Genomic DNA, 13,656 nt, shown 5'->3' on the forward strand with positions numbered 1-13,656 from the left:
AGAAGCTCAAAGCTGGGCCACGCACTCAGTCGTACTGCCTAGATATCTCTCTCTCCCCCCTCTCTCTCTCTCTCTCCCTCTCTCTCTTTCTCTCTCTCTTTCTCTTTCTCTCTCTCAGCTCTGTTCTGCTCTGCTCTGTTGAAGACTAGCAGGTCTCCTAGCCGACGACCGGCCGGCTTTTGACAGCGGCAGGTCCCGCCCGGTGAAAATCTCAGCAAACGATTGATTTGCCGGCCGGCTAACGATGCCCGGTCAGGCGAACGGAGGACGCCACCGGTCGCCTCCTGACGAGATGTCCAGCGACAACCGAGCATCGATTGTCGGCCCGGGGACGTGTAGCTGCGCCGTCACTCCCAGAACCGCGTCTTCACTGGGCGAGGGCGCGCACAAGGGGACACACGGGTCCCGGAAATTCAGCACAGGCCGCCGAAGGCTGCCTTAAATGGATTTTAGATCCATGACGTGGAGAGAAGGTGCCACAAATTAGCTTCACTTTGAACGGGGATGACCGCCAGGGTCTCTCTCTCTCTCTCTCTCTCTCTCTCTCTCTCTCTCTCTCTCTCTCTCTCTCTCTCTCTCTCTCTCTCTCTCTCTCTCTCTCTCTCTCTCCCTCTCCCTCTCTTGTAGAAAACCACAGACGGAGTTTGCGAAACGATCATTTGTGTGTCGCTTATAGTTTAGCGGCAACTGAATGCCAGAGTTATTCGTTGATAGCGTGGGTGCTATGGCACGTAGCACTACCAAATTTCACGCACGACTTAGGGCACCTATTTGACACTTGAACTTGGAGCTTAAGATTCCAGTGACTGGAGGTCAGGTCACAAGGTCACAAAAAGCGGTACATTGTCAAAATGGCACTAAAAATGAACTATTTTTCATGGAAACTAGAGTTCTTCATCGATTTGATTCAAACTTGCAGGATATGCTTAGGTTGCCGAGTGCCATCATGATATGCACCCCTGATTTTCAAATTCAGTTAACCTGAGGTCATATAGAGGTCATGACAATTTTTCAGGAAATTTGCCCGAAGGTGTAAAGATAAGAGATTTGTGCTTTATTTTAACCCGCGCGGGGCTGGGGTCTCCAGCCGAACGCGCGGGGCTGGGGGGGGGGGGTAAATTTTACCCCCCCCTGTTATCTCCCGAACTAATGGTCCGATTTGGAAAATTCAAACGCCAATCGAAAGCTCTCATCACGAACTACTAAAAACATGTACTTAATTTAAAGTTTGAGGTCAAGGTCAAGGTCAGGTCAAGGGTACAAATTGCAAGTTTCTACAGTATCGGCCTTGCACCGTAGTTACCGAAGAATGGAGTCATGGACTGAGACTGATCGCCCAAAACGTGTTCTTAGGCTACCAAGACAATATTCGTTGCATACAATATCATTCAGAGGTCAAGGTCAAGGTCAGGTCAGGTCAGGTCAGGTCACCAAAATACAAAATATAGAAAAGGGCATGTGCGACACATGTTTTATGGGTCATTTTACTCATAGAATTCAATAGGCACACTCAAATAGTGATATGGACCACCTCTGGATGAATTTCAGGTCGAGGTCAGGTCAAGGACAGGTCAAGTTAGGTCAAATTTTGAAGTTGGTTGTTAAGGCCTAAAAAGGTGTCTATCTGATGCAGTTTTTCACGGCGAATCGAATGGTGCTATTTTTGTTTCCGTACGAGGTCTAGAACTTCCAAAAAAGTCATTTTTCAAAAAATTTGTGTGTCGTGACGTCATAAAATTTTGAATAACTCCCACATTTTTGAACCGATTCTTCTAAAATTTGGTATGTAGGTGCACATAGACCACTTCTCTGACATATATTCCGGTTTTATCGATAGACTCAAAATTTTGGATTTTATAATGATTTTCCCAAAAAAGTTAGTTTTTTGAAAAAATTAGGCCAAAATCCAAAATTTTCAAAAAACCGAGATAGCCATTTCATAGACAAAGTAAAATTACGTATAACCTTTTTTGTTACGTCTTGATTCCTTTAAAAATGAAGATGTTAGCGGCGTTTAAACTTTTGCCGTTTTTGAGGCGAAAATGGCGAAAATGACGTCACTAAAACGTCAATTTCTCAAAAATTTTCCGACGGATTTCGCTCAAATTTTCAGGGAACGTGTCAAATTGATGTAAGAAAAGGTACTGAAAGTTTGGCGGCGCTGCGCGCCGCCGTTTTTGAGATATCGCAAAAATTCGCGAGGGGGGGTAAAATTTACCCCCCCAGCCCCGCGCGGGTTAACGTTTTTGTGTTGTGGCCTTGATTTACATCTACTTGGTGTTTGCAAGCTGCAAGAACGCCATAGGGTCGCGGATCAACTGAGGTCAACTAAGGTCAAACTACGTATTTGCTAATTTGGCACACAATGAGGCTAGAGCTTCACAAATGGTGTCGTTGTGTTCCTTAGGGTTGGTGTCAACTGTCAAGGTCACCTGAAAGTCAGGTCAGGTCATTAACCTTTGATGACCTCGGTTCACTTTAAGAGTTTTACATGCTTTTGGGCTAGTTTTTGGAGCTGATTTCGAATTTAGCAACCATATGAACATTTGCCAAGTAGTTTTAGTGCCTTCGTAACATGTTACGAAGCTGTCAGAGGCGGTTGACACCTACTACAAATACCCGGCATGACCCTTACTGGTTGACCTGACCTGACCTGACTCGACCTGGCCTAAATGCATGAACACATCATCTATGATCAAAACGAACATGATATTCGTTAAACCATAGCCATAGCCCGAAAAACCATAGCAACCACACTTTTCGACTTTCTAACAGGTCCTGATTTTCCCGACTTTTGGGTCATTGACCTGACCTATGGAAGGTCAACCGATGACCTAGTACCTTAAAATTTGATATCATCGGTTTCCTCTCGTCACAGGCAACACGCTCGTTTTTTCCGCGAAGCTCTAGCTCGATCAGGGGCGAAATGGCAAGGGGGGTCCAACAGAATCCCCCCGCCCCTATTACGTTCGCGGCTGCCAAGACACGAATACGGGCGAGGGTTAAAACATGGATTTCCGTTTGTAAATGGTTTTAACGCACGCCGAAAAATGGCGCGGGGGAGGTGGCAACCTAAAGATGCGTTCTAAGATGGTAAAATCGCTTGTTCGAGCGTCAGGCGAGGGTTAACAAAACAGCAGTGTTGTCATTATTTTTATCGAACACATACTAGTTTACACTCTATTGGTTAGGCAGTTTGACAGACTACCAAAGCGTCGTATTGTCCAGAGGTAGGAACTTTAATCCACTGGGTCAATACACTACCCAACACGACAGCATCCTCACCAACGAAGTTATCAGCTTCCGCCCAGTTGGTGTAGGTCATCAGTTCGCCATCATCACCAATAAACTGATCGTCTCCGATGCTGAGAAAACACGCACCAAGTTTGAAAGTCAAATGTTATGCGTCAAACAATGCACGAGACAGTTACTCGTATGTACAATTGAAGGTATACACGGCACCAAATAGCTTTCTTGGCGTCTAGCTGAAGAAATCTCTTTGGCATTTGACACGCCTAAAAATTAATACACTTTATTGCACAACAAGAATCAGAATTCTTCTATATTCTAGTTGTTTTCAATTTCATTTTATTTATTGCCGCAAAAATTGTTAATAGATATAATATTTTCTTGACTCTGATTTCTCAAGTTTCCGTCACTCTGATAAACGCTCTGCAGTTGCCGGGGGGGGGGGGGTGCGTCAAAGGTTCTCGTGCCTGGCGACATGCCCCCGAACGTAAAATGCTATGGACTGGTTTATCATGCATGTGCAGCAGCATTCGTTATGCCTGGGCCTAAGTAAGATTTCGTACTTACCTCATATAGCCAAGATAAACTAAATGGTCACTTGTGAGGTTGAAAGACAACAGACACGCATCTTCTTCTGCACTTCTTGGTGTAGCCAAGATGTAGCCCATGGCGTGACACACGTTCTGAAAACAGATGCAGGATCATTAAAATTAAATAAAGAAGATCTCTCTCAAACCTCACATACGTCTTTTCCACAACGTCGCGGAGAGAAAAGGGATTTGATACATTATCCCTACCTGCAGCATAACCTGTGCATCTTGCATCCTGTTGATTGGCTTTTTAGACGTTGATCTGACTTTGACATTTAGACGTTAGACGTTTAAAACTTGACTTTTTGACCTGAAAGTGTTTGGTTTCAGCTATATTCAGCTGAAAACGACCCCAAATGACAAAGAAGAATCAGTTTTCGAAATATTTGGCTGAAATGGACCATAAAACATATGCCACATGACCGATGCATGATAGAAAATTTCCGTGACCTAGGACGTCCTGGCCTTGACCTGACTAAGTAGATGGCGCGCTACGGTACTCACCAAAGCATCACTCAGTTCAGCCTGGAATTTGGTGGCCCTGTAACAATGCCCAGCGCAGGAGGTGAAGTCGGTCGGACAGTCGCACGAGCCGGTCTCGGTGTTACACGCCCCCGTGGCACACTCGCTGTCCCGCGCACAGGCGGCTCCCAGAGCCAGTGCTCCAGTGGGTGCCCGGCAGACCCAGCCGTCTGCTGTGCTGACACACTCCTGGCCAGTGCCGCAGGCCGGCTGGTCGGAGCGGCAGTCCCCAGTGCCGCGATGGCACAGGCCGAGACGGCAGCGGCCGGAGCGGCACCACGAGTCGGACAGGCACAGCGTGCCCGCACCGCGCCGCTTGTAGCACCGCCCCAGCAGACTGTACCGGCTGGGGCCACACCCGTCGGAGGTGGGTTTGGTGCGCGCCGGGGCGCCGGCCACGGACACGGTCTCCGGGCTAGCCGGCGTGGTGGAGCACCGAGTCGCCTGAAAACATGACATTGGCTACATGAGTTGATATGACATTGAAATGACATGTACATGATGTTACATACATGACATGACATGACAATATATAGACAATGGAAATTGGACAATGGGCATGCCATTGATATAACTTGACATGCCATTGATAGGTATGGCATGGCAATGATAAGCAGTTTGCCGTGTGGGATGCAGTACAAATGTCATGTCCATGTCATGACATACCATGTCATTGATTAGAGGCTCGTGTGGGCGGTGCTAGGGAGAGCATTCGAGGGTGCAGCTGCACATCTAAAATTGACACTGGTTTAAAATCATAACTGTAGTTCGTATATGTAAAGTTCAACCCTCACTGTAAGCGTCTCTTTGAACACAGCACGAGAATTGCTTGCTGAATTACTGAGAAAACTGGTTGGCGCAAAAAAACTGGTTGAATTTCACTGACGATCAACCAACGATCAAATATATCAAAATTATTTCTTCCTGGCTCCTAGTTCCCAGACTCCCAGCTCGTATTTACTCATATTTACAGCCCCACAGGGAAAGACGATTTGTCAGGAATGATATAACTGAACTAATAAATTAACCCGGCACCGCCTGGGCTATTTCCGTACCCACATCAGCCTGGGGGGGGGGGGTCGGATCCGACCCCCCCCCCCTGTTATCTCGAGAACCAATGGTCGTATCGAGCCCCGCGAGGCGGCGTTCGAAAGGTCTCTACGAGACCTTCCCAAAGCACTCTTAAGATTTTAAGATTGAGGTCAACTTTCGGGTCAAGGTCAGGTCAAAGGTCAAATTCAGGGGTTTTGCATGATTAGGCTTACGGACAGCGGAATCGATAGCTGCTGCTCGAAACTCACCACAAATGACCTCAAAGACCTAGTGAAGGTACCATGTGCGTATAGGGGTCATACTAAGTACGGGTCAAGGTCAGGTCAGGTCACGAAAGGTCACGGTTTTCACTTTCTGCTACATGGGCGTGCGACACATGTTTTATGGCTTATTTTTCACGCCAAATCCGATGGTAATGGTTATATGTGACCCCAAGTCACTGTGCTGGTGATAAGTGTGCATTGAAAGCATAAAAAATCGTTTATACCATACATAGCTAAACGAGGGCTAAGAAAAAAAGTCAATTTTTCAACTTTTTATTTTTGACATAAAAATGCACTTTTCTAACGGAGCTTTGTACCAGGAATCTAGTGGTGCCATTTGTTTTCACATGCGATGTTCAGAAGTGCCTCTAATTTGCGAAAATGCTTATGACGTCACCTTCCCTATGCATGTTGGAGCTATTTTTTACAATTTGGGGGTCAAAAATCAAGATAGAAAGTTGAAATTTGGGACATCTATTGTTCTAATAGAGCTCTATAACATATATTCCGGTTTTTTGGAAATTCTCAAAATTTTGGATTTTATTAGCTGTTTTCCAAAAAATAGAGTTTTTTGAATTTTTAGGGGTGAAAAACGCATTTTATGGAAAATCCGAGATAGCCATTTTAAATAACTCGTTGAGTTGCGTCTTTTCATGTCCTTAATTTGCAATTTGCTTAAAACCTCGATTTTTGGCGATTTTTTAAACATTTACCATTTTTTGACTGAAAACGCCATGTAGTTACATCACTAAAATCAATATATCTCAAAACATTTTGAAATTTTTTCTTAAAAATTGCACAGGAGACGTCAAATTGATGGGGGAGAAGGTATGCGAAGTTTCAAGTTGATAGCTCAAGCGGTTCACGAGTTATTCAAGAAAAACGGAGGGGGGGGGGTCGGATCCGACCCCCCAGGCGGTCGCGGGTTAATGGCACGGCGTTTAACGTAACGGTACATCATCGGTGTTCAAACTTTTCTTGGAAATATCATTCACATCTTCAATACAATGTGCTCTGACCAGTGTTCTCAGTGATTCAGGCAGTAATTTTCGTGCTGTGTTCAAAAAGATGTTTACAGTGAGGTTCGAACTAAAAAAAAAACGAACTATGTAGTAAAATTTTGTCACTGCAGACAATAACAATACAAACCCAGCAAAACTAAAAACCAGACGTTTCAGATAACAAAACCTCTCGATAGTGGAAAATTATAAACACATCTTTTTATAATGGTTAAGTATGTATTACATATTTATATATACCTCATCAACGTATAAGCTATGGAGGATTCTTCATGGGTCAAGTGCATGATACGGATATCTTTTCCAAGCTGATTACTGAAAAGCCGAGCGACGAGGGAGCGATGTTTTTCTTTGGCACGCGAGGAAAACTTATCCAATCTTCCACGAGTGAGCCATGAGGAACCCTATGTATATCTTTCTATGTAGAGGTTTATTCTTGATTGATTTAATGTTATATTCAAATGCAAAACTAGCAAAGCAAAATATCTATGCAAAAACAGATTCAAAATACTTTGTTTTTAAATCAAAAGTTTCATTCTAAATTCTCCCGTTACCCGGAATTGCGCGATCGGACGGTAGGGGTCGGGGACTACGCAACAAGCTCTGCTTAGCGTAGGCTTCGGCTCTGTCAATCCGTCCATTCAAACATTCGAGCCAAATTTATTTTAAAAAATCACACACAACCTTTAAAAATCATTCGGTTATTGACGCATCATCACTTGAACTCTTGCTTTTTGGCTATCGGAACCCTTGAGACTCTATCCTTGCATTTCAGAGGGGTGCAAAGATAACAAATTTTTATATTTGCATATCAGAGCAGTGCGAGATAGAAGAGCCTCGTTATAGCCCTGCACTGGACCTAATGGCAAATAAATCTCTACTAGAAAGATAAGGATATCTTTTCCACGCGGGTTAAAGAAAATTGAGTAACGAAGAAGGAGCGATGTTTTTTTCTGCAACGCGAGAAAAAGATATCCGAGCTTCCTCGTGTAAGCCAAGGATAATCTTTTATCTCTCTATGTAGAGTTCTTTTTCATAGTTCATTTAACTATTATTTTCACATACCTCTAGTCATTTTTGCCCACAAAAAACATATTAATGACGGTTTATATTTAATTCACAAGTTTCATCACAACCACCAAAAAGGGTTTGGTTATTGATGCATTATACGTAGAATGTTTGATTTTTTCTTTTTGCTATATGAACCCTCGATATTTTATATCTTGTCATTTTAGAGGGATGCAAGGATAACAAATTCTTGGCTTTGCATCTCAGAAGAGGGCAAGATAGAAATTGTATTGCACTGTAGACACTGAGCAAATAAACCTCTACTATAAGAATGCATCATAATGCATCAAGAATGTATAAGAATGTATGTATTATAGAAAGATGTATCCGTAATTATCTGTCCGAAGCATATTCATTGATATATTTGCCAAAATGCAATTGTTTCAAAACAAAAGACACGACAAACAATGTTTAGGTTTTGCTTTTTCGCCGTAGTTTTAGACTTTTTAGCTCCCTGCATGATAAATTTATTAAAAAGAACCATTTATTAGTTATTTCAGACACTACATCGATTCAATATAAATTGGCATTCATGAACAATTCCAAAATGACCTCACCTCGAGAATGCATACCACCAGCAGGGTCGCCACCAGCAGCAGTTGCGGCAGAAGCAGTCGGCTCATCTCGGAGCTGTGGAAAGCTGCGCTCGGAAGCTGCCAGTAGATGACGGGAAGCTGTCAGAAGCTGCCTGGAGTCGGCCGCAGATTTCGGCAGCGGATGCCTGCCGCGGATGGCGGTTAGATCGGAACTGCCGCCCGTCACCCGGCCGGCCAGTCACCCCACTTTGTTTACCAGCACAGACCTGTTTACGTGTTTACCATGGGACCAACGGGCTGTTCGCCAGAGGGCTGAGCCGGGCCGAGGAATGCGGACGTGTTTGTGTGTGCGTGTGTGTTTGTGTGTGGAGTCCTTAGCGTGACCCGACCGTCGTGTTGCGGTTGGGGCGGATGTGGGTCGGCGGTCTAATGGAGTAGCGGTCCACGCATACACACACAGTCGCTGTGGTGTAAGATGTGTAGCCTAGCACGGCATTTCCCTTTGTCAGTATGAACCTCACAGGTAGCAAATGCATCAGAGATTCACAACCTGTTTGTTCTAACTGCATGACTGCACCGCACATATTATTGGGCTTGCTGCCTGCTGGTGCTTTTTACAATGAACACAAGCATAAACCTCTTATGAGGACTGGACATTGGACAATGTCTACATATGTATACATATAAAAGTAAGGGGATTGGTCAGAGAAACTTATTGATAGTACATCAATCGATATGTTTGTGACTGTTAGAGGAAGATAAAACAAAAAGGAAGTAGAGGATCGTAATTTGTCTGCTTGCCATGCGAGTTCATATATGATTCGAATCACAAAATGTGTTTCTGTGAATATTTAAGATAGCGCTTTTGTAACACCCACTGATTATTGACTATTATTGACTAGATATGGAATCATAGGCACATGAACAGACACAACCAGAGCCCAATCTTACCAATTGCCGTGAATGCGCATTCACGGCATTTGGTAACATTCAGTACTATTCCACATTCAATTATTCATTCGTTCAGGCAACATTCATAATCATTCACGCCATCAAAATCACTGGACAAGATTAGCTGGATGTAAATAAAAAGGATATCTTTGATATCAGTGCCGTAAACTTCGGCCAGTGCTGCCAAATCCCATTTACGGCATTGGTAAGATTGGGCCCTATGGTTTCGTTTGATGCCATTACTCGCTGCATTCTCCTGATGTGTTCTATAGGTGACATCAGACATTCTTACTAATGCACCCCATTGTGAACTATGACTTGGGCTCGCCGGCGCTGGCTCCGGCCTGCGCATCGCTCTGCATAAGTGATGGATCACACGGAAACTCGAGATACTTTCCCGGGCGGCCGTATTTCATTCCGTTTGACGGCGAAACAGCGGGCTGGTGGCTACTGACGAGCCGAGGATCCTAGCCGGGAAGTGTTTAAAACGCCCTGCGCGGCCCCACGTGATGGATAGCCGCAGCTGCAGACGCCTTGTTAAACGACTGTGACCATATGAAGATTTGGACGTTGATATTTTAATATGGCCGCCGACCGACCGATGGCCGCCGTTTTCACGACGGCCATCTTGTACACATTTGGTGCACATCTGGTACAGATTAGGTGTAGATCTGGTCAAATCAGGTTCAGTGTGTCTCTTAGCAGCTATCAGCTAGGGTTGCACTAATTGCTTATATGCCTGCCTTGTCATATTATCAGAGAGCATCATCAATTAAAACACTGAAATAAATTCATAAAATGAAGATATTTGCTGTAAAAGAAATTAGGTGCAGATTTGGTCAAATCAGGTGCATTCGCCGGATAGCCCGTCGTGAAAACGGCTATTATGGTCAGCCAAAGGCCTATAGGTGGTTTGCTAAGTTCAAGATGTTATTAGCGGTTAGGGGAGAGCGGGGCCAGTTGAAACACGGGGTCAGATGAAACATGGCTTTATTTTCAACAATATGCAACATATGGCGTTGCCGACACCACTGCGCATCCGCGCTCGACCACTTCCGTTGTCAACGGCGTTTGGGCGGCAAACGGACGGTAATTTTGATTTGACACTTGTTTTTGTGTTTTTGAGGGGCGTTTGGGAGAAATCGTTTTTATGAATATTTTGTGATATCTCATATACCTTTGTTTGCTAAAAGAATAACTCCTGGCTCCGGAATAACACCTTATTTGGCCCTTCATTCAGCATGGTGCCGTCCCTCCAGCTCGTTTGACATGTGCTTTACGGCGCGTGCGAGATGGCGGGAGCGGATGGGGTCAATTGAAACGCTTCTCTGAGGGTCAGTTAAAACAGGGCCACAGGCCGTTTCAATGGACCCCGGTGACCTTTGCAATAGTTATTGTTCAGGGGCTGTAAACATTAAAGAAAATAGTCCACCTTTGAAATGAGCTTTTAAACTGAAATAGTAGTTTAATAGAGCTCAATTTTTTACCCCTTTTTCTCCAGCCTTTTGCTTGAAAGCACACTATAGCCTGAGATATTTCTCATTTTTCTCATCCGCCCATTTTACCATAGTCTATGTACTTTATGTCACCTATTATGAGGAACTTTGCACTTTTAGCTTTCCAACGACCTATTGAATGTAGCATTTGGAAAAGTAAACCGGACAAAATATCTCCTTAAGAAAGTGGCTTTAAAGAGGAAAACATCCCATTGTTAAGGATAGGTGCAATTGACCCCATGGGCTGGTTCAATTGACCCTCGCATCGGGGTCATTTGAAACGGGCGTAGAGCTGTTTTATAAGCATGCGTTTGGCAGCAAAATATGTTTGAAACATAATTTTATATATCTTAAAATAAAGCCAAAAGAGCATATTTTTTCATGGCATTGTGCATTTTTCGATATGACAACTAGATCTCGCTGTGCATGTCAATATATAAAAAGTGGTTCAACTGGCCCCGCTCTCCCCTACTGGTCAGCTCTCATGGGATGAAGGTCCAATGAAGGTCCAATGGGATGAAGGTCCAATGAAGGTCCACATCCAATATTGATTGTTCATGGCAGTAACTCATGCAAAATCGAATTATTGTGCTTCGGTTGTCGAACTGCGCTGAGTTATTGATGGAACTGAATTATTGTCTTCTGTTCATACTCATTACCTACGGCTGATGGAGGAAACATTTTTATGAAGCAGAGCTCACATAAAAATAAAATGATATTGTGAAAGCATTAGTATATTAGGCAATGCCGCATTTACACTTATTCGTTTCTCGTTTGTATTTGCAGGCACTGTGTGCTAAAGACATTCAAGGCTAGCAGGACCAAAATCCTAAAGCAAAGAAACCTTGTATTTCCTGACTACATGTTCTCTCGTGCATATTTCAACCAGGATGTAAGGATTCTAGCCCGTGGTCAGCAGTGTCGTACCGTGAGCCGGCCGCGCCGGTGCTGTGGGGACCGACCCGCGGCGGCCCGGTCGACCTTGCCTGCGGCGAGTACAGGTCACGTGGTCGGGCACCGGGGAGGGAGGTCAGCTGGCCAAATACACTCAGTTTGGAACCGGAGCTCGCTGTGTCACAAGAAGTAAGGATCACTGTTTACAAGTAAAAATCCCGTAAAACACGGAACAAATAAAGCATGAATGCGTTTCGATTATTAACGCTTGCGTGCTATATTTGTTCCGTGTTTTACTACTTGTCTTTATCAATACTTATACAATCCCGAGTGTGTTTTCGGCCAATGGCAGGATTCCAATTACTGTGCTGCGCTTAGTAATAAGCTATAGCTGGATATGGATGCAAATGCAAGCTTTTGGACATTTTTAAGCTAAATTCATACGTAGCTCCACCTCATGCGTAGCACCATGCCTGGCTATATCATTTATCTGTCGTCTCTCGGTCAAGTGTTGTGTCCATTCTGTTTCAAAGGAACCACCTAGTCTCGACGAAAGACCAAAAGCACGCTGGTTCAATCGCGAGTCCCGAAGGTCTTGAGTGAGTTAGGATGGGAAAATACCTGTTGCTGACTCTGATTAAGAATAGACCGCTATAGGGGAAGAATAATGAGACCCACCGGAACAGTCGTCCGCGTTGGAGATAAGGAGCACATTAATTTCAGCACGTACCGAGCAGGAACTCCGGTCGGTGATATATCGGTGCAGTATATCAGAACTTTACCGCGCCAATGACCTCACGGCAATTCCAGAATATGGAAAGGATGTAAGTACCTACTCGCCAAGTGTCAGTCGGTATGCAGTTAATCTCTGAGTCAATGTGATGCTTTTTGGCACGGGTTATTTTTCAGGTGACTGGATGCAGACACAGTATATCCCTGACTTGCAACCGTTCCGATCACTCGCCGACTGAGACTCAGAATGCAGTAAGACGGTTAGCGAAATGGGCTGTCGTAGGCACAGGAAGCTGCAGGAAAACATTCTCAGAGATATATGTGGACAAGCGAAGAAGCTAGCAATATTTTGTATAGAGATGTCGATTCTCATTTGCCACAATATTTATTAAGGAGAAGGTAAAAAAAAAAAACAGAAGGAACTGCATCGCATAGAAAGAAAACGTAATAAAGAAATAAAGAGAAAGCGCGAAGAGAAGTGGACGAAGAGAGGCAGAGGGAGAAAGATAGAGGGAGGGAGAGAGAGAGAGAGGGAGAAAGAGAGAAAGAGAGAGAGAGGGAGAAAAAGAGAGAAAGAAAGATTGAAAGAAAGCAAAGGGAGAGAGCGATCTTACCTCTCCTGCACACGGTGACAAAGGGAGCTGCAGCTCTGCCCAGTAACTGGCACCCCCGCCAGTGGACTCGCCTCGTGAGATGGCCCTCGGACGACCAATAAAGCTCCTCCTCGGCAGAAGAGCCAACGCCCGGTGCATAGCACGTCGGCCGTACAGATTGGAGCGGTCTAGTGTGGCTGCTGTCGGAAGGAGGCACTGGGGAACTCTCAGTAGCATGGGTGCTTCCTCGGTATAACACGGTATTACGGTGACTTGGGTCACACCTCCCATATGGGCTGTAATGGTCTACACTCTACAGTCTACACATAGTGCCTTTGAATGTTGACTTTTACAAGAATTGAAACGAAATTTTCAGCTCTTCAATATTACGCCGCTCTGCGGGCCATGGTTTTCTTTAAACACGCAAAAGAAAAACCGGAGGGTAGCCACAAATTTTCCACCCCCGACAAAGGTGGAGAGCAAAAAAAGCAATTTTGAAAATGAAGTAGATCTACAGCAATAACTCGCATTCAAACATTTCTCAGTATTCTCATCATTCGTTCTGGAAGGGACGCGGCTGACTGCTTTTCCGACTGGAGCAGTGTCGCTAACATCTCATTTGGTGTGCTGCCCGGTCGATGTAATTAAGTTGTTGTTCCGTTGTTCCGTTCCCATTCTCCGACCCTCAGG

At 44.6% G+C, this 13,656-nt stretch overlaps 1 protein-coding gene across 2 annotated transcripts; it reads right to left on the reverse strand.

Moving 5' to 3' along the window:
* Window positions 1-3,081: 3,081 nt before the first annotated feature.
* On the reverse strand, window positions 3,082-13,209 carry LOC122384004. 2 transcript variants are annotated; one of them, XM_043370934.1, is made up of 5 exons: window positions 12,988-13,209; window positions 8,322-8,417; window positions 4,344-4,805; window positions 3,817-3,932; window positions 3,082-3,365 (listed from the first exon to the last, which is right to left on the reverse strand). In XM_043370934.1, exons 1-5 carry the CDS (start codon window positions 13,201-13,203, stop codon window positions 3,188-3,190), a joined length of 1,068 nt encoding a protein of 355 aa, XP_043226869.1. In that variant the 5' UTR covers window positions 13,204-13,209; the 3' UTR covers window positions 3,082-3,187. The 2 variants fall into 2 exon arrangements, with proteins under 2 accessions (XP_043226869.1, XP_043226870.1); XM_043370935.1 differs by having other exon boundaries at window positions 8,322-8,485; window positions 12,988-13,184.
* Between the last annotated feature and the right edge of the window lie 447 nt (window positions 13,210-13,656).

Source organism: Amphibalanus amphitrite, unplaced genomic scaffold (genome assembly GCF_019059575.1).
Source record: "Amphibalanus amphitrite isolate SeventyFive unplaced genomic scaffold, NRLGWU_Aamphi_draft 000179F_arrow, whole genome shotgun sequence".
Taxonomy (NCBI): domain Eukaryota; kingdom Metazoa; phylum Arthropoda; class Thecostraca; order Balanomorpha; family Balanidae; genus Amphibalanus; species Amphibalanus amphitrite.

Coding starts and splice junctions, on each gene's coding strand:
- LOC122384004 (XM_043370934.1), bottom strand. CDS start 13,203: ATGCTACTGAGAGTTCCCCAGTGCCTCCTTCCGACAGCAGCCACACTA. Junction 3,933..4,343: donor CTGAACTGAGTGATGCTTTG/GTGAGTACCGTA, acceptor ATCTGTTTTCAG/AACGTGTGTCACGCCATGGG. Junction 3,366..3,816: donor GTTTATCTTGGCTATATGAG/GTAAGTACGAAA, acceptor GTGTTTTCTCAG/CATCGGAGACGATCAGTTTA.